We start from the raw sequence: 27,648 nt of genomic DNA on the forward strand, positions 1-27,648 counted from the left end.
ATCAGCTCTCTTCTTATGTGCTCTTTGAGCACTGGGCACAGGATCTCTCCTTCAGTTGTAGCTTTGCATCTGATTGTGGAATTTTTTGATTATTCACCTCCCCCTCCCACGAGGGCAAGGCATATGTCTGACTTGTTCAACTCTGTATCTCCAGTGCTTATCACAGGGATTAGCGTGCAGTCAGGTTCATGAGGTACTTGTTCAATGAATGAAGGAATTAACAGCAGCGTAATGTAAAAATGAAGGAAATTCTTTAAGTCACTGGGTTTTTGTTGAGTAAAGGAATCTAATGAAATAGAAACCAGCCTTAACGAAGCCTCTTCTTATGTGGCAGGCAGTTTGTGCACATTATTTAGATGGAAACAAGGAATGGTCATGGGTAGTTTTATTTTCTTGTATAACTCTTAGAGGGATTTTTATGTATATTTCATGTAAATACATGGGTGGCAAGATTATTTTCAGTGATTTAATATGATATGAAATATGTCTCTGAAATATCATTCTATTTTTCCATTAACATATTTTAGCAATTTTCAACCTGCATGGCTGGGCATTTGATTAACAGAAAAAAAAAGAATTGTATTAAATGTAATTAATACACTGAATGTGATTGCCTTGTTAATCTCTAATTTCACTTTGAGAGCATTAAATATACATATATCCTAGACATGGCTGTTTAACTTTTGACTTCTCTGTATGGCACCCAGTTCTGAGTCCGTGGTCATAAGAGGCATGGAAAGCACCTTTCTTAATTATGGTCATGGTGCCTTTCCATAACTGGAAAATATACGAATGCAATTTTACATGAGGGGGGATACATAGATTGTAGATTGGTTAATATCCACTGCTGTCCCTCTAGGTCTACTGAAACTGTGTTTTCCTTTCCATATTGACTCCTTTTCCACAAAATAATGAAAACCACCAGAACCAACCCTTCAGTTGTTCCCTGGGGTTATGATCTAAACCCGTCCCATATTGAATTTGAAACTCCTTTGAGAATATGAAGCCATATGTTGAGTAGGCTGGTGGATATACTGGTCTGAAGCTCTAAAATAGCTATCTGGGGCTATGGTATTACTTGCAGGGTCCAGGTGGAAATAGTAGCCAAGGGACGAGGTTGGTGACTGTGGTCACTCAGAGGTCACGTGCCCTGTCCAAAAGAGGCAGCCTTCAGCAGCCCAGGGATTTTTGCCAAGTGGCAATAAGATCTACTGATACCATACCTTCTAGTTTTTGAAGGGAAATCAGAAAGAAACTCAGAGCTTTATGTGAAAACTGCAGATTTTTAACTGTTGGCAGCTAATAATTTCAGTTTTTAAAAGTTTCCTGGGGCACACCAAACATCTATGAGCTGAAGCTTTTCTCTGGCCATCAGTTTATGGCATTTGGTGCATATTCCCCACCCTGGCTCTCCAGGTCCTCATGGTGTGTTTCTGTGTCATCTATCCAGTATCTGTTCTTGCTGCTGTTTCTGATGCCCTGCATTTTGGGTGGACTTGACTCCCTCCTCTCCCAACATGACAGGCCCGTTCTCCTGCTGAGGCTTAGCCCTTCCCCATGGTTACCCCAGACTGGAACCACCTCTCTTGTCCTCTCGCTGCCATGTGAGACCCAGCTTAGGTGTGTCCCCACCTACGGCAGCCTGGCATGCGTCACTTAGATGCTCGACACCTTATCACCTGCCGTCTTGCGTGGTAGACTTTCAGTGTGTGTTCTGTCTTCACAAATAAGTTGCATTCTTTTTCAGGGCAAGGATTGAACACCTCTTTCTGAGGTGTGGTAGACTCTCAGGTGTGGATGGAACCAGATGAACATGGTGAATCTCTTCTGGAACATCGTTTCCCTTACTTAGGTGCCTCCAGTGACTAGGAGCTCGCTGCCTTCCTTGGCACCCATGCCAGCTTTGAACACTTCTGACCATAGAAAGTGTTTGTTTGCTTATTTGCTTAATCATGCTGAAATGTGCCCCCCACCTAACGTTTTTGTTACCCTTGGGTTTTTACATTGAATTCTTTTGCCTCTTCTGCAGTCATTTTCCAAACAAGCAGGACGCTGATCGATCAAAGGGAGCCTTTCTCATGTGTCTGATGTGGCCATCTAAATTTTAATAGGGTTTTAACAAGAAGCAATGTAAACGGACCGTACATGTACACAAGTTCTTTCCTGTCAAGTTCTGAAGTAGATTTTAGTAGTGGTTACCTGGACTCCGCTGATTTCACCATGTTTTCTTTTGAAAGCACTTTTTCCTTTGGGATCTCTTCTTTTATTGGCATTAATAAACATTTCCCAAATTTGTGACCATACGTTTTGCTTGGTATTACAGCATCACTTTGTGGAATGTATTTCTTTTTTTCTTCTCAACAATCAAAAGTATAATTATCTGGATATTAAGTTTTAAATCTTGTAATATAATGCTTGAATCCAGCACTTCTGCCTTGGTAACATGAGTATTGTGACACTCAGCTGTAAAAATCAGAATATTTGCAGATTTAAAATTGGCTTATGTAGGCAGACTTTGGAACTTAAGGCTTTCCCTTGTTATTACTGTTTTATAGTGCACTGGAAATTACATTTCAGCTGTAAAATTCCACAGTATCATGTTGTCAACCAACCAAGTTGCTTACTTGTGTTTTTGTATATTCTTAGGTGCTGTGATACTCTTGGGTAGAACGAATATGTTTCGCTTTAACCATCCTAAGGAGGCTGCCAAGCTCAGGGAGAAGAGGAAGGTGAGCAGCATAAAATCTCCGGAAGCCAACTCTGATCCTGTTGGGGCTGGGGCTTGATTTTGGTTTTCGGGAGTATGGAGCCAGAAAAGTCATTCTGTAGCCTGCACTGATTCTAGGGAGTTGTTGCTCAGTGGATGATTGGCTGATCAAGTAGGAGAGCAAGCTGGTGAATTCCAGAGCAGAAGGAGAAATGGCTCCTTCTAGACCCTTCTCTTCACCCCTCCACCCCCAAAGGAGTTGGGCATTATTTTGCATTAACTGGAGGGTGACTTCCACTTGTGAGGATCTGTTTTAGGAGTTAACCCAATATCAGAGTCAGTTTCTTTCAAAAGTTTGCTCACTTTTTATTTTCAGCCACAATGAGTTGGACTTTTGGTTGGGGTGTGAAGCAGAGAGGGGGTGAGTTTAGGACAGTTGGTTGGATAGGGACATCCAGAGGGCACTTTAAGTGCTGAGTGGGGGAGTTGGGTAGAGGACCTGAGAGAGAGAGAAAGAGAGAGGAAGAGATGAGAGAGAAATCTGTCTAGGGACACTGTACTGTCCTTAGACTGAGGAAAGTAAAGACTACAGCTGACATTTCTGTGAGCCGGGCATTGTATAAAACTTGTACACATATTTTACTGCTTTATCTGCCCAGCAGCTGTTCCTACCCCCATGTCACAGACGACCAAGAAGAGAAACTGAGACTAACTTGTTCCCTAACCAGCAAGTGGCGAGCCTGTGCTGCAGCCCTGATCTGCTGACCTGTAGTGTTTGCCCTTCACCCCTGAGTTACATAGCCCCCTGCAAGTCAGCCTCCTTCTGTGAGGGCTGCTCAGGGGTGCCAGTGCCTTCAATGGGAAATAACAAAGCTGCAAATCCCAGCCTTCTCTGGGGCTGCCAGTGAAGCCTCTTATCTGTTGCAGCCCAGGGTCTCCCTGGAGGGTCCCTTTTGGTACACAGATGCAGAGGGAGAGAGGGAGGAAAATATATTTGCCAGTAGCTTTCCATGGAAGCAAACAGGTTAAGTACTTCCTTTTTGGATCTCCCTTCCCCTCTCCCTCCTCACCTTGGTCCTTCAGTACACGTAGTGAGTGCTGCTGAGAACAGGACACGGCTCCCGCCAGCAATGGAGGGTGACCCTTCCCTCCACTTTTGCGCAGCATGGTCACGGAAATCCCCACCGTGATGCAGTTCCTGGCTAGCTTTCCCGGTCTGGACATGTTGGGGCCCCGGTGCCCCCCTGTGCCTAGCTGAGGCTTGGGTTTGAGAGGCATCCATCGCCCAGCTCTCCCTGATGTGCCCCCCCTCCCCAGATAGACCAGTTTTGGTGCGTGCTAACGGGGGGTGTGTGCGCCTCATTGCTTCTCACAGGGTGGAAGCAGTGAGTCCAGGGCGCTGGCCCTCTCTTCCCCACTAAGGTAACCACTCTGCCCTGTGTCTGCTCTTAGAGTGGCCTTCTGTCCTCCTTCAGCTTGTCCATGACTGACCTCTCCAAGTCTTGTGAGAACCTGTCTGCGGTCATGTTATATAACCCAGGGTAAGTGAACGGCAGCGCCTCCTTCCCCGTGACTGTCACTGTTGTGTTTATTGTGCCAACCCCATTCAAGTCACTTGATAAAAATGAAACTTCTGCAGTCAAGCCTCGCGCCTCCGTAGCAAGTCAGCCCCGCCAATTTCCAAGTCGCTTGCCAGTGCTTGCTCTGTACGTACATAATTGTACTTTGTTGTAATCATGAAATAAATGAGATTGTGTATTCAGATTTTTTTGCTTCACAGCATAAGAGGCATTAGTGAGGACTGTTACAGGCTTCGTTATCATTTTCGTATTTGTCTAATATTTTAGAATTGGCTCTTTGGTTACTCAGTGCATGATCCCTTGGTCTTAGGCACTTTTAGCTCATTTTATAAACTTACTGTAATAACAGAGAACTTTGATTCTTAAGCATCCAGGAGCGTGGGAAGTTACGTTCACTACTTCCAGGTGCTGGGGGGACCCTGAGGACACAAATGATAGTGTTTTAGATGGACTTCATGGCTGGGTGACCTTGGGCAGTCAGCGTGGCTGACATGGTAGTGACGGTGAAAATGCCTAAGAACAGGGAACCAGAAGAAAGGGCTTTGGGATCATTCCCAGTTTTGTGAGGCTCCATAATTTTATCTTTCCTACAGAGAGAATGTCCTAGAAAGCAGCGGAGGTAATTGCAACAGCTAAGTGAGATAAAATTGACAACGACGTCTTCTAGGACTGTCACGTACCGAGGAGTGGCCGTATGTCTGGCACTGCACTCAGCATCTTACATCTGTTGTCTCATAATCCTCACTGTGACTCCATCCCCATTTGAGATGTGGAGTTTATCCCAGCTTGCCAGCCCACGGTCTCATAGAGCTGTGGTAGGAGTCCACACCTACTGATGCCCGGCCCATGCAGTGACCATGTCACTACCTGCCTTTCGCCAGCTGGGCGTGTATTCAGACCTAGGGCCAGCTCCTTGCCTGAGCACCCCCCTACCCCGACCTCAGCACTACTCACAGACACTGAGCCTGGATGAGCTGGGAGGCATCCGTCCTTGGCTCAAGTCCCTTCCCTGGTTTGTGGAAAGCAGGTGTGCCTGCAAGGAATTTCTTCATTGTCACAGGCATTTACAACTGGGAGGGACCTTTGATCATGTTTCTGGATTCCTCATTTTATAGGCAAGCTGAAGCCCAGATTTGACATCTCGCTTGAGCCAAAACAAACAGACAAACAAAAAGCCCAAAGGGGAAAAAAAGCCAACCACCAGTTAGTGCAATACTGTGGCTGCAGGCTCCTGGGCCTCTTCTTCCCTCCAGAACTCGTGCAAGCACAAGTCCCAGTTAACTGCCTTTGCCCATACTGGTCAGCTCCCCCATCCTACTACAGCGCTGTTGAGGAGAGTTGCGCTCATCAGATAAATCGGTCTTGAATAAGCCGTATTGGTAAAGCCCTCCAAGCACCTGGGTTATCGATGCTTTGAAAGGCACATTTTGTTGGAGGTCTTTGATCCCTTGCAGTAGTTTCAGCCTTTTATTGTGGCTGAGATGGAGTCATTCATCACTCACTTTGTTTAATATCATATGTAGGTCTTTAGTGTTAATGTCTGTGTAAGGATTATGATCCCATCTGTTCAATATTGTTTGACTAAACTCTTCCGGAATGTGTAATGTGCTCGCTTGGAATCATGTCCCAGCCCAGGACCCGGCTCCAGTCCTGGAATCCAGCTGCCAGCTTCATTATCCTCCATCCTCATGCCTTTTACTTTGAAACCATTTGGAAATGTTAACGTGGCTGTTCATTGCCTTCGTAAACCAAAACCTGATCTGTAGTCAGCTCATCCTCTTGGAGACACAGGGTCACCGACTGTGAGCCCCTCTCTCCTTTGGCATTTACAGATGCGATCCAAATCCTTCTTTTCTCCGCCTCCAAATATAGGTGGATGTGTATGTAGTTCTCTTAAAAGTGATGCCATTTTGGGTGGTTGGCTGGTTTTTAAGTTACAACAGTTTTTCTCAGTGTTTATGAAATGTAGTTTAGAATATATTAATTTTTCATCCTCAGAACTTTTCAGTGACTTTCCATGGTCTAAAAAAATAAAATTCCAACCCCTTACTGTGTCACTCAGACACTCCCCTCTGCGTGCTGTCCTCTCAGCACATCTGTGCTTGTGTTCTGGGTTCCAGCCATTTCGGGGATCCTTTCCATTGTTCAGACTTAGCTGGACTAGCCATGCCTTTGGGGCTTGTCTTTTGCTAGTTGTGGAGCCTTGCATGCGTTTTGAGATGCACAAACTTTTCCTCTAAAGCACAGTACCTAGGATCGCTCCTCTAGAAGCTGTTCTCCCAATCAAAAGGAAGTGTTCGTTCCTCACTGTACATTCCTCCATTTCTGCCATCCTGGTTTTGGTGTTCTTTGTAACGGACACTGGACAATCATCAATCAACATGTCTTTTCTGCGTGCCTCCTGTAGGGGGCGGGGCAGGGTTCTAGCCCAGGGGCACAGTTGCCAACAGCCCCCACGGGGTCAGTTTACAGCTGGCAGGAAAAGAGAGGCAGTCACAGGTAACTTAGAAATAAGTGTAGAAAGGGAAAATGAAAGGAAATGTCTTGAGCAGTAATTGATGGAGCGGTCAGGGAGGGCTTCTTGAGGAGGGGACATTTAATTTAAGGCACTGGAGCCACAGAAAGGCGGCAAGAGTGGCTTGGATCTGGGTGGTAGCCATAGAGATGGGGCGTGGTGGAATCAAGAATCATGCCCAGGTTTCAGATGTAAATAGCTGGGCAGATGGTGTGTCCATTCCTGAGATGGGGAGGTAGGGAGGGCTGGTGTGGGCCAGGGTTTGCACAGGAGTTTGGCTCGTGTTAGTGTCTTTCCTATTTGATTGGAAGTTTTTTGAGGTCAGAGGCTTGTCATATTAATTTCTGTGTTTTAAAATGTCATTCACATAACATGTTTAGTAAATGTTTAGCAAACGGATTAAGAGTGAAATTTCAGTAGGATACATAGATCCTTCTGGGAAAAGTTTTTCACTAATTTCTCTGGGCATGGATGTTCCAAATAGTGGAAAATGGCATATTCTGCAAAAGAATGTGTTTTTGTCACATGGGTCAATTCCTAAATGACACTGCAGTTATTTGAATAATCTCAAGGTCATGTTCAGGATCCTCGAGCAAAAAATGAGAAGACGGTCTCATGATGAAATTAATTAGACCAAGGCAATCAGAGAATTCAAGTGAGAAACAGCATCTGTGTTAGATTGCATTGCAGTTGGCTGAGGAGATGGTTCTAGATGCATTTGGTACTGCTGTTATACATCCTGTTCACCTGGCTTCAGTTCACAGGCACATTTTGTCTCTGCTACCCCTGCAGTACTCATTTGTAAAAATTCAAATTAAAATTACTCAATACTTCACCAGCCTGACTTCATGCTCCCTGACGTCTAGCCCCCCTCAACTTGCCACCTGCTGTAGAGAATGATTGCCCATGAATTAAAACATAATTGGAAAAAAATTTCCTACTCTGATTTATGGATGTCACGAGGTGTCTGCTCCAGCAACTTGGCAAAATGAAGCAGAATTAAAGTATCGCCATGTTGTTTATACCTTTTTTGATGTTACAGGTGTAAATACTCTCAGCCTAAATTAAGTACCACGCAATAAACTGGAAGACCGTTGAAAGAAATATGTTTGTTACTTGGACCCTGGCTAGATAGTTACTTAAATCTAGTAATAAGCTGCTTGGACACAAGAACATGTTAGTTTCTCAAGATGGAAAAGTAGCACTGAGATGCTTCCACAGATCAGCACATATTTATTGAGAGTCTTCTGTGTGGAGAACCTGTAAGTGTCAGATGCATGTTCTCTTTGCCCGGGAGAACGGGCACATGCCTGTGAACCCATTCTGAGTGAAGGCCAGGCAGTATGTGATTCAGGGCGGAGAGTGGTGGTGTAAACAGCCCACCCCTGGGAGGTCTAGGAAGGGATCCTCTTCATGTAGGGATCCTCTTCATGCCTTCTAATGTGTTGGGTGACTTAGAAAACCAGAGACTTCCAGAACAAATCTTTCTTGACATGGAGATTGCTTCCAGCCAGGATTGTGTAATCTGAGTCCTAAGCCTGGTTCACAGGAACCCTTTTGTCCTCAACCCAAATGTCCCTATCATGACATTTCCCCCAGTTTCTACCTTGTTCAGCTTACTCTCAGTGCCATAGCCACAGCCAGCCTGGAATAAATAGCCAGAGCCCATCTCAGGAGAAGGGTAGTATGGGAAGGGGCTAGTGGGGTGTTATAAGGAGTCCTAAGTGAAAATCAGTCTGAAGCCCCTAGTCTACTGCTTTCTTCTCTGTAGTTGAAGACATGACGCTATTGGAAGTCTGTAGTATTCCCTCAGCTGGGAGGACAAAGTGGGGAAGAATATTAACTGAAGATTTGGTCCTAGGCCCTCACCCCTTAGGAATCCCAAATCACTCCCCTCAGTTCTTCTGGAAAATTCTCTCCAAGATTCACAGATGAACTGGATTCTGTGCTGGGCTCTGAGATGTTTGCAAGTAGGAGAGGCAGACAGGAGAGAAGAGATTCTGGGAGAGGGAAATTTTGTGAGCAGACCAGAGGAGTGCTGGGAGGAGAGAGTCCTGCTGAGCATAAAAGGGACACTAAGAGGAGTCCACAGGTTAAGGCCTGGCTGGGGAGCACACTGAAGAAAAAAATAGCCAAGTGTAGATGAGCAGACAGCTGTTTCCTGGGGAGATGCACTGTGGGGTTTGGGCAGGTAGGATTAAAAGTAGGAGAGAGATGGCGGGTCAGGGTCTGTAGGCACAACCATGGTACCTGTGCATATGTCATGTTTTTATAAATTCTGATTAGCATGTCCAGAATTTATGACCATGATTAAAATATATGGCCGCAGGTATTATTTTCTATATACTTATAAGCATTTGGTAGCTCATTTCCTCACTCTATTTTACATTGTGATAACATACACTTAACATAAAATTTACTGCCTTAACCATTTTTAAGTGTACAGTTCAGTAGTGTTAAGTGCCTTCATGTTATCATGCAGCTAATCACGAGAACTCTTCATTTTATAAAAATGGAAACTCGGTGCCCATTAAGCCCATTAAACTCCCCTTCTCTTTGTCTCCCAAGCCCAGGGAATCACCATTTTAGTTTCTATCTCAGAAATCTGACTACCTTAGGTACATTACATAAGTAGACTCCTACAGTATTTGTCTTTTTGTGACTGGCCTATTTCACTTAGCATAATGTCTTCAAAGTTCATCCCTGTTGTAGCATGTGTCAGAACTTCCTCCTTCCTTTTTAAGGCTGAATCACATTCCATTGTATGTATACACCACATCTTGTTTATCCATTCATCTGTTAAGGGACGCTTGGGTTGCTTCTACCTTTTGGCTCTTGTGAATAATGCCGATATGAACATGGGTGTACAAATATCTGTGTTTGAGTTCCTGCTTTCAGTTCTTTTGGGAATATACCCAGAAGTGGAATTGTTGGATCATACGGTCATTCTGTTTTTAGTTTTTTGAGAAACTGCCATCCTGTTTTCCATAGCACCTATACCATTTTACATTCCCACCAACAGTACCCAAGGGTTCCAATTTCTCCACATCATACCCAACACTTGTTTTCTGTTGTTTTTTTTTTTTTTTTTAAATAAATGGCTATCCTTATGGGTATGAAGGGTGGTATCTCATTGTGGTTTTCTTCATTCTTTTTTTCCTTCCATTTTCTCAAGAATGTCCAATCTGGAAATACAGAAAGAAAGAAGATCTCAAAATTCAGTTTACCTCTACCAAAAAGTATAGTAAATAAATGATGAACATAAATCTAACATGGATTGATTTCCTGATGACCTCTGTCAGGCACTGCCAAGTTCAGTTTAATCAGCTCATTAAGATTGGGTATCTCAAAACTTGATTGATGGTAGGAATCCAAGTGATTTTTCTAGCTGAGGAGAGATGTGATCATCTTTGCATTGAGAGGGGTCACTCTGGCAGCTGAGTAATAGGGGCACCAGGGAAGCTACGGAAAGTTATGTGGAGGTGAGGGCTTGAACTGAGACAGTGGTCAAAGGAACCTAGAAGAAGGGATGGGCTCCAGTGCCATTTGGGGCAGGAAGTCATGAAGCCTAGATAAATTGGATGTGGGAAGTAAAGATACTGCCTTCTGTTTTCTGGCTTAGATAATTGGTTGGGGGTTGCGTGCTATCCAGCAGAAGTATGAATTCAGGGAAAGAAAGAGCAGGTTGTCAAGAGGCAGGGAGAATAATGAGCACAATCTTGAAACACTGAGCCCCAGGCCTTGAACTCTCTCTTAGAAGTGACTGTGCGTTTGACTACTCTGTCAGCCACCATGTACCCCCTGGGCAAAGCTGGAATCTGTGTGGCCTGTCAAAGCCCCAGGATGAAGGTGGTGTCCCCTGTTGAATGAAATCGATGTTCCTAAGTTCTACCACTTTTTCCTCATCCATTTAGCTACTGTTTGAGGGCCCATTATTTGTCCAGCCCTGTGTTGGGGCTCCAGTGAGTAAGACAGATAGGGGCTCAGTCACCTTGGAGCATGATTCATTGCATAGGGAAGACCTTTGTAAAAAGCCTATCAGAAATCAGGATACCAGGAGCATTGTCTTTGCACATGCCAAACTGGAATTACTGGGGTGCCTTTAAATTAGGGAAAGCTGTGCAGTGCAGCCCAGACCTGTCCCCCCAAGGTGCTGCATCTCATTGCAAGGAGTCCTATTCATAGAATTCTCTGATCAGCAGGTGTCCAAGCCTAGTGATTAGTGCAGAGTTTTGTGTCCCCTATCTCATCCACCATCCAGAAATACTACTCAGCCATAAAAAAAAGAAGAAAATTCTGCCTTTGTGACAATACAGTTGGACCTTGAGGGCATTATGTATGGTAAGTGAAATCAGTCAGGAAGAGAAAGACGAATACCTATGATTTCACTTATACGTCGAATCTAATGTAATGAATCAACCAAAACAAAACAAAACAACCAAGCTCATAGATACAGAGAACAGACTGGTGGTTGCCAGAGGGGAGGAGGGTGAAGTGGGTGAAGGTGGCCAAAAGTACAAACTCCCAGTTATAAAATAAATAATGTATTGTGTAGTAACATAGAGCACAGTGACTGTAGTTAATATTATTGTATGGCATATTTGAAAGTTTCTAAGAGTAAATATTAAAAGATGTCATCACAAGAAGAAATTTTTTTGTAACTATGGTGGTGGATAGTAACTAGACTTAATTGTGGAGATCATTTCATAGTGTCTACAAATGTAGAATCACATGTTTACCTGAAGCTAATATGTTATATGTCAATTATATCTCAGTTTAAAAAAATAATAAAATAAATGGCAAATGTGGTCAATACCTGAGGAGTGGTAAATGTTAGAGGGTCATCAAGGTGACTGTCACGGCCCTGATGGTGATTTCTGAATTACTTTATGCAGTGCACAGGACAGACTCATTGACCTGCCCCTGGAAACTTGTCCCAACCTTAAGTCATCCCTCCTTAGCCCTTTGCGGTGACCTCGTCTTTCTCTAAGACATCTCTTCCTCCCAGTGTTGGTCTTGGCCTCTCAGTGCCCATGTGATGACTTCTGAGCTCCAACACAACCATCCATGATTTTGTTCTCCAGCATTGTTTTCTGTCACTCTCCCCTTGAACTCTGTGCTTTGATTTAAATGGAAAAAACAGATCTTTCACAGTTCTCTCCAGGTCAAGCCTCTGTGTAAAACCTGTCCATAAAGCCATTAATAAAACCTTCCCACTCCTTCCGTTGGCCAATCCTCTTCGTCTTTCAAGCCTGAGTAGCAGTATTTTCTCCTCAAGAAGCAATCTGTGCATCTCTGATTTGAGCTAAATGCTTCTTTCTTTATTCTCTTACGGGCATTTTGTGCGTACTTTGATCATATAGTCTTTTCAGATTCATTTAACTGATGTTTACGTCTGCTTTCCCAGTAGGCTTCTTGTGGGCAGGGACCATTCCTTACTCATCTTTTAATCTCCAGAAGCTCCCACTTAGTGGACACTTAACAAATGTTCAGTAAGCTGTATGTTTTGGCCAGCAGATGTGCTCCTAGCACAGAGGATATGTCTGCTCATAGGTCTTCAGGTGCCCCACGCTTCAGATGGGTCCTATACACTTTGTAGTATCTGCACTTTTTTAAAAAATTTTTTATTGTTATGTTAATCACCATACATTGCATCATTAGTTCATGATGTAGTGTTCCATGATTCCTTGTTTGTGCGTAACACCCAGTGCTCCACGCAGAATGTGCCCTCTTTAATATCCATCACCAGGCTAACCCATCCCCCCACCCTCCTCCCCTCTAGAACCCTCAGTTTGTTTTTCAGAGTCCATCGTCTCTCATGATTCGTCTCCCCCTCCGACTTACTCCCCTTCATTCCTCCCCTCCTGCTATCTTCTTCTTTTTCTTTTTTCTTAACATATGTTGCATTATTTGTTTCAGAAGTACAGATCTGTGATTCAACAGTCTTGCACAATTCACAGCGCTCACCATAGGACATACCCTCCCCAGTGTCTATCACCCAGCCACCCCATCCCTCCCACCCCCCACCACTCCAGCAACACTCAGTTTTTCTCCTGAGATTAAGAATTCCTCATATCAGTGAGGTCATATGATACATGTCTTTCTCTGATTGACTTATTTCACTCAACATAACACGCTCCAGTTCCATCCATGTCATTGCAAACAGCAAGATCTCATTCCCTTTGATGGCTGCATAATATTCCATTGTGTATATATACCACCTCTTCTTTATCCATTCATCTGTCGATGGACATCTTGGCTCTTTCCACAGTTTGGCTATTGTGGACATTGCTGCTATAAACATTGGGGTGCACGTACCCCTTCGGATCCCTACGTTTGTATCTTTGTGGTAAATACCCAGTAGTGCAATTGCTGGATCGTATGGTAGCTCTATTTTCAACTGTTTGAGGAACCTCCATACTGTTTTCCAGAGTGGCTGCACCAGCTTGCATTCCCACCAACAGTGTAGGAGGGTTCCCCTTTCTCCACATCCCCGCCTACATTTGTCATTTCCTGACTTGTTCATTTTAGCCATTCTGACTGGTGTGAGGTGGTATCTCATTGAGGTTTTGATTTGGATTTCCCTGATGCCGAGCGATTTTGAGCACTTTTTCATTTGTCTGTTGGCCGTTTGGATGTCTTCTTTGGAAAAATGTCTGTTCATGTCTTCTGCCCATTCCTTGATTGGATTATTTGTTCTTTGGGTGTTGAGTTTGATAAGTTCTTTATAGATTTTGGATACTAGCCCTTTATCTGATATGTCATTTGCAAATATTTTCTCCCATTCTGTCGGTTGTCTTTTGGTTTTGTGGACTGTTTCTTTGGCTGTGCAAAAGCTTTTTATCTTGATGAAATCCCAATAGTTCATTTTTGCCCTTGCTTCCCTTGCCTTTGGCGATGTGTCTAGGAAGAAGTTGCTGTGGCTGAGGTCGAAGAGGTTGCTACCTGTGTTCTCCTTTAGGATTTTGATGGACTCCTGTCTCATGTTTAGGTCTTTCAACCATTTGGAGTCTATTTTTGTGTGCGGTGTAAGGAAATGGTCCAGTTTCATTCTTCTGCATGTGGCTGTCCAATTTTCCCAACACCATTTGTTGAAGAGACTGTCCTTTTTCCATTGGACATTGTTTCCTGCTTTGTCAGAGATAAGTTGACCATAGAGGTGAGGGTCCATGTCTGAGCTCTCGATTCTGTTCCATTGATATATGTCTCTTTTTGTGCCAGTACCATACTGTCTTGATGATGACAGCTTTGTAATAGAGCTGGAAGTCCGGAATTGTGATGCTGCCAGCTTTGCTTTTCTTTTCCAAGATTCCTCTGGCTATTCGGGGTCTCTTCTGGTTCCATACAAATTTTAGGATTATTTGTTCCATTTCTTTGAAAAAAGTGGATGGTATTTTGATGGAGATTGCATTGAATGTGTAGATTGCTCTAGGTAGCATTGACATCTTCACAATATTTGTTCTTCCAATCCATGAGCATGGAACATTTTTCCATTTCTTTGTGTCTTCTTCGATTTCTTTCATGAGTATTTTATAGTTTTCTGAGTACAGATCCTTTGCCTCTTTGGTTAAATTTATTCCTAGGTATCTCATGGTTTTGGGTGCAATTGTAAATGGGATCGACTCCTTGATTTGTCTCTCTTCTGTCTTGTTGTTGGTGTATAGGAATGCCACTGATTTCTGTGCATTGATTTTATATCCTGCTACTTGACTGAATTCCTGTATGAGTTCTAGCAGTTTTGGGGTGGAGTCTTTTGGGTTTTCCACATACAGTATATCATCTGCAAAGAGTGAGAGTTTGACTTCTTTGCCGATTCGGATGCCTTTGATTTCTTTTTGTTGTCTGATTGCTGTGGCTAGGACTTCTAATACTGTGTTGAATAGCAGTGGTCATAGTGGACATCCCTGTCGCATTCCTGACCTTAGGGGAAAAGCTCTCAGCTTTTCCCCATTGAGAATGATATTCGCTGTAGGTTTTATTCGCTTTTATGATATTGAGGTAGGTACCGTCTATCCCTATACTCTGAAGAGTTTTGATCAAGAAAGGATGCTGTACTTTGTCAGATACTTTTTCTGCATCTGTTGAGAGGATCATATGATTCTTGTTCTTTCTTTTGTTAATGTATTGTATCACGTTGATTGATTTGCGGATGTTGAACCAGCCTTGCAGCCCAGGGATAAATCCCATTCGGTCATGGTGATAATCCCGTTAATGTACTGTTGGATCCTATTGGCTAGTATTTTGGTGAGAATTTTTGTATCCATGTTCATCAAGGATATTGGTCTGTAATTCTCCTTTTTGATGGGGTCTTTGTCTGGTATTGGGATCAAGGTGATGGTGGCCTCATAAAATGAGTTTGGAATTTTTCCTTCCATTTCTATATTTTGGAACAGTTTCAGGAGAATAGGTATTAATTCTTCTTGAATTGTGTGATAGAATTCCCCTGGGAAGCCATCTGGCCCTGGGCAGCCATCTGGCCGTGGGCTTTTGTTTGTTGGGAGATTTTGATGACTGCTTCAATTTCCTTAGTGGTTATAGGTCTGTTCAGGTTTTCTCTTCCTTCCTGGTTCAATTTTGGTAGTTGCTACATCTCTAGGAATGCACCCATTTCTTCCAGGTTATCTAATTTGCTGGCATAGAGTTGCTCATAATATGTTCTTATAATTGTTTGTATTTCTTTGGTGTTGGTTGTGATCTCTCCTCTTTCATTCATGATTTTGTTGATTTGGGTCCTTTCTCTTTTCTTTTTGCTAAGTCTGGCCAGAGGTTTATCAATCTTGTTAATTCTTTCAGAGAACCAGCTCCTAGTTTCGTTGATCTGTTCTACTGTTCTTTTGGTTTCTATTTCATTGATTTCTGCTCTGATCTTTATTATTTCTCTTCTCCTCTTGGGTTTAGGCTTCCTTTGCTGTTCTTTCTCCAGCTCCTTTATGTGTAGGGTTAGGTTGTGTATTTGAGACCTTTCATGTTTCTTGAGAAAGGCTTGTATTGCTATATACTTTCCTCTCAGGACTGCCTTTGCTGTATCCTAAAGATTTTGAGCAGTTGTGTTTTCATTTTCATTGGTTTCCATGAATTTTTTAAATTCTTCTTTAATTTCCTGGTTGACCCCTTCATTCTTTAGTAGGAAGCTCTTTAGCCTCCATGTATTTGAGTTCTTTCCGACTTTCCTCTTGTGATTGAGTTCTAGTTTCAAAGCACTGTGGTCTGAAAATATGCAGGGAGTAATCCCAATCTTTTGGTACCGGTTGAGACCTGATTTGTGACCTAGGATGTGATCTCTTCTGGAGAATGTTCCATGGGCACTAGAGAAGAATGTGTATTCCATTGCTTTGGGATGGAATGTTTTGAATATGTCTGTGAAGTCCATTTGGTCCAGTGTGTCATTTAAAGTCTTTATTTCCTTGTTGATCGTTTGCTTAGATGATCTGCCCATTTCAGTGAGGGGGGTGTTAATGTCTCCCACTATTATTGTATTGTTGTCAATGTGTTTCTTTGCTTTTGTTATTAAGTGCCTTATATAATTGGCTGCTCCCATGTTAGGGGCATAGATATTTACAATTGTTAGATCTTCTTGTTGGATAGACCCTTTAAGTAGGATATAGTGTCCTTCCTCATCTCTTATTACAGTTTTTGGTTTAAAATCTAATTTGTCTGATAGAGGGATTGCCACCCCAGCTTTCTTTTGGTGTCCATTTGCATGGTAAATGGTTTTCCACCCCCTCACTTTCCATCTGGGGGTGTCTTTGGGTCTAAAATGAGTCTCTTGCAGACAGCATATTGATGGGTCTTGTTTTTTCATCCAATCTGATAGCCTGTGTCTTTTGCTTGGGGCATTTAGCCCATTTACATTCAGGGTAACTATTGAAAGGTATGAATTTAGTGCCATTGTATTGCCTGTAAGGTGACTGTTACGGTATATTGTCTCAGTTCCTTTCTGATCTGTGCTGCTTTTAGGCTCTCTCTTTGCTTAGAGGACCCCTTTCAATATTTCTTGGAGGGCTGGTTTCGTGTTTGTAAATTCCTTTAGTTTTTTTTTTGTCCTGGAAGCTTTTTATCTCTCCTTCAATTTTCAATGAGATCCTAGCTGGATATAATATTCTTGGCTGCATATTTTTCTCGTTTAGTGCTCTGAAGATATCATGCCAGTCCTTTCTGGCCTGCCAGGTCTCTGTGGATAGGTCTGTTGCCAGTCTAATGTTTCTAACATTATAGGTTACATATCTCTTCTCCTGAGGTGCTTTCAGGATTTTCTCTTTGTCTCTGAGACTCGTAAGTTTTACTATTAGATGTCGGGGTGTTGACCTATTTTTATTGATTTTGAGAGGGGTTCTTTGTGCCTCCTGGATTTTGATGCCTGTTTCTTTCCCCACATTAGGTAAGTTCTCTGCTGTTATTTGCTCCAATATACCTTCTGCCCCTCTCTCTCTTTCTTCTTCTTCTGGGATCCCAATTATTCTAATGTAGTTTCATCTTATCATATCACTTATCTCTCAAATTCTGCCCTCGTGATCCTGTAGGTGTTTCTCTTTTTCTCAGCCTCTTTATTTTCCATCATTTGGTCTTCTATATCGCTGATTCTCTCTTTTGCCTCATGTATCGTAGCAGTTAGTGCCCCCATTTTTGATTGTACCTCATTAATAGCCTTTTTGATTTTGACTTGGTTCGAATTTAGTTCTTTTATTTCTCCAGAAAGGCTTTCTCTAATAACTTCCACGCTCTTTTCAAGCCCAGCCAGTATCTTTAAAGTCATTATTTTGAACTCTAGGTCCAACATCGTACTAATGTCCGTATTGAGTAGGTCCTTGGCTGACAGTACTATCTGTTGTTCTTTTTGCTGAGGTGATTTTTTTCGTCTTGTCATTTTGTCCAGAGGAGAATAGATGAATGAGAGAACAAAATGCTAACAGGTTAACAACGTCCCCAGCAAATATACTCTATACAAATTAGAAAAGACCTGAAACCGGGGAAAAGAAAGGGAAAGGAAGGAAAAAGAAAGAGAAAAGAAAGAAAGAAAGAAAGAAAAAAAAACAAAAAGAAAAAGATAAAAACAAAAACAGAACAATACAGAAAAAACCTGAATATGATCAAATATGATCAGGCTAGTGCATAGATCAGTGCCACACACTAGATTTTGGGCGTATTTTGGTCTGTTAGAAGAAAGTGCCTCCTAAAATTTTAGAGGAAGAAAGACTTATATATGTACAAAATAAGGGTTGATACAATGAAAGGATGGAAGATGACTATAACGATGAAAATTATAAAAGATTTTATAAAATGAATTGATATGATAAGTTGTTTGAAAAGAGAATGAAGAAAATTAAAAAAAAAAAAGGGAGAGAATGTGATCAGGCAGGAGACTAGAACAAAGCCATACACTAGTGATTTAGGGTATATTTTGATCTGTTAGAAGAAACTGTATCTCAGAATTTTAAGGAGAATAACTTATATGCCAAAAATAATGGTAACTACTATGAAGGGATAAAATATGACTCTAACAATGAAAAATAAAAAATGTTTTTTTAAAAAAAGGGATTGATAAGATGTTGGTTGAAAAAGGGAAAAAGAAAAATTATAAAAAACAGTTAAAAATTTAACTTTGAAAAACTAATGAATCATGGTAAAAAAAAAGCCATGAATTCTATGTGCAGTATTCCCCTAGTGCTGGAGTTCTCCCGTTCTCCTTGATTGGTAAACTTGGTCTTGGCTTGCTGGCTGTTCATGCTGATCTTCTGGGGGAGGGGCCTGTTGCCGTGGTTCCCAAATGTCTTTGCTGGAGGCGGAATTGCCCCGCCCTTGTCGGTCCGGGCGAAGGAATCTGCTCGGGTTTGCTCTCAGGAGCTTTTGTTCCCTGCAAGCTCTGGTACAGCTTTGGAGGACCAGGGTGAAAATAGTGGCCTCCCAATCTCCACTCGGAGGAGCTGAGAACTCGGGGCCCCACTCCTCAGTGTGTCCCCAGAGAAAAGCAGTCACTCCCGTCTCCCTGGTCTCCGTCCGCACTCTGTGCTCACCTGGCCTGTGACCGAGCCTTTTTATGTCTGGCACTGGACCCCGTGTGGAGTCTCCAAACCCAGCAGATCCCTGTGGTGCGCTCCCGTGCCGCTCTTCCTGGGGGAGGGAGGGGAGTCTCCCCGGCTCTGCCGCTTGTTGGGTCCCTGCTGGAGGAGCAGTGGCCCGACTTGGCCGCGGATCACAGTTTATGGCAACCCCGAGCTGAGAGCCCGCGCTTCGGCTCTGTCTCTGCAGCCGCTCCGATACCTGGGAGCTCTGCCGCACTCAGGCACCCACGGTCTTTCTGTGACCCCGAGGGTCCTGAGACCACACTGTCCCGTGAGGGTTCCACTACCCGTTTAGCCACTGGAGCGACGTCCCTCCGCGGAGCCGGCTTCTAAAAGTTCCGATTTTGTGCCCCGCGGCTCTAGCCCTTGCCAGAAGCGGTTGACGGAGGCCCCCTCCTCGCCGTCTATCCTCCCGAATATCGCCTGAGATTCACTTCTCCGCACGTCCTACCTTCCAGTAAGTGGTCGCTTCTCTGTTCAGAGAGTTGTTACTATTCTCTTCTTCGGTCTCCTGTTGAGTTTGTAGGTGTTCAGAATGGTTTGATCCCTATTCAGCTGAATTCCTGAGACCATACGAAATCCAGGTCTCCTACTCCTCTGCCATCTTGCTCCGCCCCCAAACCAGTATCTGCACTTTTTAACTGGCCCCTATCTTTTTGCATTTTTTACTCATACGGGTGTACTTTCTTGTGGCTTTCTTAACTGGTAAAAGTGAACTTATCTCTTGGTTTCTTTGGTATCATATAGACCTGAGTTTTTGTTTGTTTGTTTTTGTTTTTTTGCAGTAGACTGAAAATTACTCCTTAGTACTCAGTTCCTCTTAGAGCAACATTCTCTGAAAGAAGTATGTCTGGTTTGCAAACTATTGTATGCAGTAAGAACCAACTTATCTTGAAAGCAATCAGTTCTTTTTTCTTTGTTCAATAGGTAATGTACTGATTCTCCACATAGCTCCTGTCTAAAAAACCCCATGCTCTAAATCATAGTAAGATTTAGACTTTATACGAGTGAAGTCCTTGCTTTCCAAGAACATTTTATCAAAGTGGGCACATAAAGTTGGGTGTATCATTTCTAACAGAGTTTTGGAACTTACTTCTGGCCTACATCTCAAGCTCCCTGGAAACCAGAATTTGTATATACACACGCGTGGTACTTGGTGCCAAAGAAATTTTGGATGAGGCAAAGAAGCCCGGTGACTTCCTTTGGGAGTTAGTTCCACTTTGGAGTAGTGCCTAGCCAGGGTCTTTGCCAGGAAATAATTTCGCTGCAGGGGAAACATTCCTCCTCAACCGGCACAGTCTTTATGAAGAAACCAAGTCCACTGCTTAGGCATCCTCTGTCTTACTCTGATACTGCAAACAGACAGCTAATTTGGCGGGATGTGGAAGCTTTCACAGCTTCTTGAAAGTGCCCTAAGCAAAATTATATACATTCCAAATTCATTTCAGTCTTGAAAAATAAAGGAAGAAATTTTCACTTGTGCATTAGCATCCTTTAAGCACTAGCCAGTGGTGGGTTGATTTAAATGGATATATTTGAATAATTAAATTCTGAAGAGGAGAAACATCTGGGTTTCAAATCCATTTGGGCCCAAAAATACCAAAGTCAAAAATCAGGCATGTATTTGGTAAGCCATCCAAGGAGCTTGTTGGAGTGTGGCATTCTGAGCTGGGAATTGGCTGGCATCCGGGGCACCCCAGACGTCAGTAGCTATGAAAGGCTCCTAAGTGAGGATGGTCTGCAGTTGTCAACAATCAAGGGATGAAGATGGATGAGGGATAATTATTTTTAGCCTAACTTTTTATTTTAATATGTTCAGTTTGGAAAATTCAGAAATTACAAATAAGCAAAAAAGAACTTACTACACATAGTCAGCATGTTGCTGTATATTCCAGTCTGTACCTCTGTTTGTTCTATTATGTAGCCATCTCTCTCTTTCTTTCTATGTGTGTGTGCAGACATATGTATACTCACTTATACACACACACACACACACGTACTTTTTTATATGTGTTCTTTTACCAAGACAGATTCATACTGGACTTGTAAGAGTTTTTTGCACTTATTTTTTCCTTTCCTAAGTATTTCCCTACATTATTTTAATGTCCCTGTGATATGGCATTCTGTGGGTATTCCATAACTTATCTTCTACTGGTAGGTGTTTCGTTGTCTAGTTTTAAGCCATCATAAGCAATTGTGATGAACATATTTGTAGCTAAATCTTTGTGTTTATCCATGATTACTTCCTTAGGGGGAAAAAAAGTAGAGATAGAATTACTAGTCCAGGGGCACCTGGGTGGCTCAGTCGTTAAGGGTCTGCCTTCAGCTCAGGTCATGATCCCAGGGTCCTGGGATTGAGCCCCGCAAGGGACTCCCTGCTCTGTGGGAAGCCTGCTTCTCCCTCTCCCTCTCCCTACCCCCCTGCTTGTGTTCCCTCTCTCGCTGTGTCTCTCCCTGTCAAATAAATAAATAAAATCTTAAAAAAAAAAAAAAGAACTACTAGTCCAGAAATGTAAATTGTTTTAAGGCTTTTGATACATGTTCACAAATTGTTCTATAGAATGGTTGCACACATCACCACCATTTTCTACCAATACTGTGTGAGAGTTTCCAATTGCATGCAAACTGGAGAGGGATCCTCTTGAAGTGTAGACTCTACCAACATGAGTACACCCTCCTGGATGTAGCTCTAGGCTATATTCACAGGAACTGGATTCTGGTGGCTCTCTCTGGAAGCATGTCCTGGGCATCCTGATCATCACCAAGGATTCATCAAGGACCTAGTTTGTCCTGTGCTGAGCTACATGCTCTACTAGAATGCTGCTTGCACTTAGCTTCAGCCTTCCTGGTCTTCAGGTGAAGAATAGGGGTGGCATCTCAGAATGTAAAGCTGGAAGGAACTAGGTTGTTAATGAAGAGTTCTGGGATTTGGATCAAAAGAACCAGAGGCACCAAGATGGCAGTGAGGACTTCTTACTGGCTGAATTACATGGAAAATAAGTGTAGTTGATCCTTGAACAACACGGGTTGTTCTTTGAGCTGCACACGTCCATTTATATGTAGATTTTTTCGATAAATACAGTACACTATCGTGAATGTATTTTTTCTTCCTTATGATGTTCTTAATATTTTCTCTCACTTGTTTATTGTAAGAGTACTAGATGTAATACATATAACATTCAATAATATGTTAATTTAATGTGTTATCAGTAAGGCTTTGGGTCAGTAGTAGTCTATTAGTTAAGATTTGGGGGAGCGATAAGTTATACATTTTCAGCTGTTTGAGTGGTTGGTGCCCCAATCTCTGCATTGTCAAGGGTCAACTGTAGTTTCATTTTCCTTCCTGTCTCCCACCCCTTCACTGTTTCTTCCTTATGTTCTTCCCCATTTCCTGCCTTCAATGGAAAGGATAAATATCTCACATTAGGGAGAAAACAAGGAGACATCAGTCACAGGGTCAGGTCCTGTGTTGTGTTGAGCCTTCACCTCACTGTGGACGACTGTAAGCTTCCAGAAAACAGGCACAGAATCTAATTTGTTGTTCACTCAATACCCAGCATAGCACCTGGAACTTAACAGACATCTAATAAATGTGAATGAAGTGAATTCATTTCCTTCCATTTAATTTGTACCAATATACAAGGGGCTTCAGAACCAGAATCTGGTCGTGGCTAGAGATACTCTTGATGGGATTTGTACCTTCAGGTGAGGCCATGGTCTCCAGGGCATCTCCTGGGAGAAAAGGTCACATTTCCTATGAAGGCAGTGTCCTGCTAACTCTGCCTTCTCTCTTCTCTTGATTTCCTGGGACTTTTATCAGTTCTTTTATCTGTTTTTCCCTTGCTGACCTTGAGTGTGGAAGTTTTACACATGTAGTTGGCAGTATTTATGTTGCTGATGATTTGGTCGTTAGCCTGAGTTTTCGTTGATGGTTATTTACTGTGTTTGTCTCTGCTGGTTTATTTTATTGGGCTTTGCCCTTTTTCAAAAGTTTGCTTTGCTGCAAGGCTGATTTCTTCTCCAGTTTTTGGTCTCCATTGTCTTGCTTTTTTATGGATCATTTACTAACTTTACAGTTGCTATAGAGTGCCTTAAATAGCTTGTTAAGATACAGTCTTGGGGAACATGTGATGAAAGCAACTGAAAGAAGTGGGCTTCTTCCCTCCATTAATGGAGATTAGTGTTAATTACTGACTTTTTTTTTCGTCCTTGAGTGGTATTCCACCATGAGCCACTTAAGGCGATGAGCTTTCCTGGGTTTTCTGTTTTCAAAGTAGGCAGAAAGATGAGCTATAGAATTCAAAGAACAATCTGTCTTTATTCAGTTACTTTAGATTTGCATTGTCTGAGTAGTGGGTTGCATTTCTGCTTCCTTCGTTTTATAATTGCACAGCGGAAAGCTGAATTGTAAAGGTCACCTGAGGAAATGAGGTTTTTCCTAGTGAAATGATGAATGGTAGTTATGGGCAAGGATGGAAGATAGCAGATTTCCTCTTAGTGCCTAATGGCAGCATGGTTTTCCTTTGATGTAACATTGTATTAACTTGAATACACACTATAAGCTCTCTAATTTTTTTTAATAACATATACCGTATTATTTGTTTCAGAGGTACAGGTCTGTGATTCATCAGTCTTACACAATTCACAGCGCTCACCACAGCACATACCCTCCCCAATGTCCATCACCCAGCCACCCCATTCCTCCCACCCCTCTCCCCTCCAGCAACCCTCGGTTTGTTACCTGAGATTAAGAGTTTCACGGTTTGTCTCCCTCTTTGGTTTCGTCTTGTTTGATTTTTCCCTCGCTTCCGCTATGATCCTCTGTCTTGTTTTGCAAATTTCTCATATCAGTGGAGCTCTCTGTAATTTGTTAGCTCATTGCTGGTTTAGTCAAGTGTTCCAGTTGTGCATATCTGTTCTTGCTTCCGGGTCTTTGCCTGTGCTGTTTCCTTCTCCTGGAACACTCTTCTGTGTGTCCACCAGCTCCTCATGTGGCCATAGTCTGCATAGTCTCTAAGATCCCAGTTTAAATGTTGCTTCTTCACAGAGGCCCTACCAACCTCCATCCGAATTTCATCTCCTTGACTGTTCACGCAGCATCCTCTGTCTTTTCTTTATAGCCCTTGGTAATTGATAATTGTGTCTCTTGGTCTATATATTTAACGGTAAGTGAAGGGGTCTGATTTTCTTGATACTGTGTCACTGCTCCTCAGTAGGTGTTTGAGAAATCATTGTTGATTTGAACAATTGAGTGTGAGCGAATTGTTGTGCCCTGACGAAGCAATTCCGTCCCTTTCTTCTATCACAGACTGTAATTCTGACCTTGAGTAGCTGTGCCCCCATCAGTGACATTAGATATTTAGTTCCCATTCTCAACCCCCATATCTGATGATCTTCTTTGGTGAGTCATCGTTGTTGGATAAAATGGAAATGAACCAGAGATTCATAGAGGCAAAAAGGAAGTAAAATGATGGCTATAATCACAGTAGATTAAGAAAAAATTTTGAAGCAGGTGGTTTGTCTCATTATAAATCGAAATGCTTATTACAAAAAGTAAAACATTCAGAAATGAATAAAGTAATCACAAGCATTCACAGTCCGCCCACCAAAAAATGATTGGTTTACATTTGTAATATTTACTTATATTTACAATATAGATGTTTAATTGTACATTAGATATTGTAATTATGCATTATAAAGATTACTTCAAAAAACAAATTTGGGGTGCCTGGGTGACTCAGTCGGTTAAGCATCCGACTCTTGATTTCAGCTCAGGTTGTGATCTCAGGTCATGAGTTCAAGTGCCATGTTGGGCTCTATGCTGGGCATGAGGACTACTAAAAAACAAAAAACAAAGTTGAGATCACACTAGAGATACAGTTCTATTTTCAGCTTTTTCATTTAACATTTTATTGTGAACTTTTCCCCATGCCGCTGAAGACAAGTCCTCATTCCACTTTTTTTTTCATTTTTTAAGATTTTTTTTTTTTTTTTTTTTTTTTGAGAGAGACAGAGATAGCAAGAGAGAAAGCACGAGCAGGGAGGAGAGGGAGAAGTAGACTCCCGCCGAGCAAGGAGCCCAATGTGGGGCTCGATTCCAGGACCCTGGGATCATGACCTGAGCTGAAGGCCGATGCTTAACCAACTGAGCCACCCGGGTGCCTCAAGTCTTCATTCTCTTTATGTCATAAGTGTAACTCTTGCTTAATCATAAAGGACTTTTGGAAATATTTCTACCCCACACACACACACAAAGTGTTGATTACACTGCAGTTAATCCACTTGTATAAACCTTTGCCACTTTTTTTGTCAGCTAAACCCACACCCCCTTGAACTCTCTATTTCATAGCAGATGCTGCTTACATTAAAGCAACAAGAGGAGGAATGAAGAGATGTCAGAGCAATACGGAAGGGAATGTTTGAGGGCCTAGACTATAAAAGCCATGAGAGTGGACGGCTGGGAGTGGGCGGACAGGCGGCGGGAGGTGTAACAGGTGCTCCCGGGACCTGCGCTCACCCCCAGCCCGAGACAGAGTCACGCACTGCAAGCATTGCTGGTTAGGTGTGTTAGCATTTTGTCTTTTAACGGGCGATATCAAAGGAATACAAATGTGTAAAGCAGATTTGTAATGCTAAAGCTCTTCACTTCGGTGAAGGGAGAGGAGCTGTGGTGCATTTTAACTCTTTTTCACATCGGCAGACTTCCCTGTGTACTCTCTTTTCTTTCTGCTCACAAACAGGCACAGCTTTTCTTTTTTTTTTTAAGATTTCATTTATTTGACAGAGAGCAAGAGCAGGAGCACAAGCATGGGGAGTAGGAGAAGGAAAAGCGGGCTTCCCGCAGAGCAGGGAGCCCGATGCGGGGCTCCATCCCAGGACCCTGGGATCATGACCTGAGCCGAAGGCAGACACTCAATGACTGAGCCACCCAGGCGCCCCTGGCACAGCTTTTCTTAAACTAACTTCTTGGCCTGCCCACTGTAGATCCCATCCAACTGTTTTATATGTCAGCCACCATGGACCTTTCCAACAACATGTGATTGCTTACATTAATCATGGCGTAATTGTATTCTAGAATTGCATGATATTAAACTATGTTAGACAGTAATAGTTAATGATCTGGGGGGACTTGTCAAAAATATTTAATATTCATTAAGAGGAAAAGGTTACAAAATAAGCCGTGTTGGCTCTCATCTGTGTGTATATGTGTGTGGCTGGGAGGGCTAAAGGCTCTATACCAGGACGGAACAGTCATGGTGATTGTATTGGTAAGTGTTTTACTTAAAGGTATTTTCTAGATTTGCTGCAGTTAATTAGCTTTCATCTTGAGAAAGGTGGAAAGCACCAAAAGTTGTTCTTTCTTAAGGAAAGTGAGCTGTACATTGGCTGACAGCATCTCTTCCTCGCTCAGGTATTCTGTGGCTGTGTAATTGGGGTCTGACTCTGAACCTCATGTCACTGACTTTAAAGCACTATTCATACAGTCATGGTTGAACACCTACTATGTGCCTTGCAGAAGGCCCTCAGGATACACAGTCAATTAGGGCAGGTCTCTGTCCTCTAGGAGCCCTGGTGGGCAGGGCTCTGTCTGCCCTCTATGACCTGTAGGGCCCTAGCTCCTTCTTGGGCCCAGTTGCTCTCATACCATCACCATCTCCTGGTTCCATCTGCTCTTGCCATGCTGGTCTTGCTGTGCTCCCAGCATGCCACACACTTTGTCTCCTGGTCGTTGGTCTGGCTTCTCCCTCCTCCCTCCCTCCCTCCCTTTCTAGACTAGGGATTTGAAAGTTCATTAGAAGCCTGGAAGGCTTCTCCTTCCCCCTCCCTCTGGCATCCATGTTGGCACCAGATGCATCCTCATGGTCACTCCCTCCTTTTAGCTCTCTCCTAAATGTCCCCTTCTCTATCCTCTCTCCTGGCTTCATTGTTTTCATAGCACGAATCATATACCATACTCATTGTTAGTTAGCTGTCCTCCTCAATAGAATGGAGGGTTTATAACAGCAGGGACTTGGTTCCTTTTGCTGAATCCACAGTGTCTAGGGCAGTGCCTGGCACATGGATGCCACATTGAACAAATGAATTCCTGTACTTTGTACTCAGTGCCTTGGGTGGAGGACTGCACAGGTTGGTGGGAGGAGAGGTTACCCATGAAGGTGCTCCCGAGAGTGTCAGCTTAGCCTTTGACATTCTGCCCATGGTCTACCTTCTGGGTTTTATTTCTCACCACTTCCCTTTATTTGTTCTGAGCAATAGCCAGACATTCTCTTTACTGTTTCCTTTGCTTGTATCTTTTGTCTTCCTGCTCCTGTTTTTCTTCCACTAGATTTTTCCCCACTCACCACACTGTGCCCATTGTTATTCTGTCCATCTGTCAAGGCCCAGCTCGACAGCAGTTCCTCCGTGAGGCATCCTCTCATCCCTGCAGCTATAAATGCTCTCCCTCTACCCCATCTCCTGTTAAAAATGGAACTTTCTCGGGTTCATCATGTTCTATGTGATTGATATGCGTGCATATTTTATTTTACTTATAATCTGCTCTTAAGAGACAAAGGCATTTGATCTATTCTGTATTGCCCTTGTACATAGTAGGTGTTGAGACAGGTTTATTGGCTGTGTGGCATGCGCAGCTGAATGGAGTGGCAGGGTAATCACCTTCTGGTTTGTCCAACAGAGAGAGGTACATCTTGGAATAATAAATCATTGCTAATTTCCAGAAGGCTGTTTCTGGGGTAAAAGTTATCATGGTTCAGCTGAGGCAGTGAAGTGGAATTCCAGAGTTGAAGT

At 42.8% G+C, this 27,648-nt stretch overlaps 1 protein-coding gene across 7 annotated transcripts in view; it reads left to right on the forward strand.

Moving 5' to 3' along the window:
- Window positions 1-27,648, forward strand: part of KIF16B (kinesin family member 16B) — a 314,095-nt gene that overhangs the window by 170,986 nt on the left and 115,461 nt on the right. For all 7 annotated transcript variants that reach the window (XR_003524843.2, XR_003524845.2, XR_003524844.2 and 4 more), the window contains exons 16-17: window positions 2,647-2,729; window positions 4,160-4,248. Coding sequence is in view for 4 of the 7 variants with exons in the window: in XM_027623368.2 (XP_027479169.2) it covers window positions 2,647-2,729; window positions 4,160-4,248 (172 nt within the window). In the remaining 3 variants the exon portion in view is untranslated. The remainder of the gene's footprint in view (window positions 1-2,646; window positions 2,730-4,159; window positions 4,249-27,648) is intronic.

Source organism: Zalophus californianus, chromosome 8 (assembly GCF_009762305.2).
Source record: "Zalophus californianus isolate mZalCal1 chromosome 8, mZalCal1.pri.v2, whole genome shotgun sequence".
Lineage (NCBI taxonomy): Eukaryota > Metazoa > Chordata > Mammalia > Carnivora > Otariidae > Zalophus > Zalophus californianus.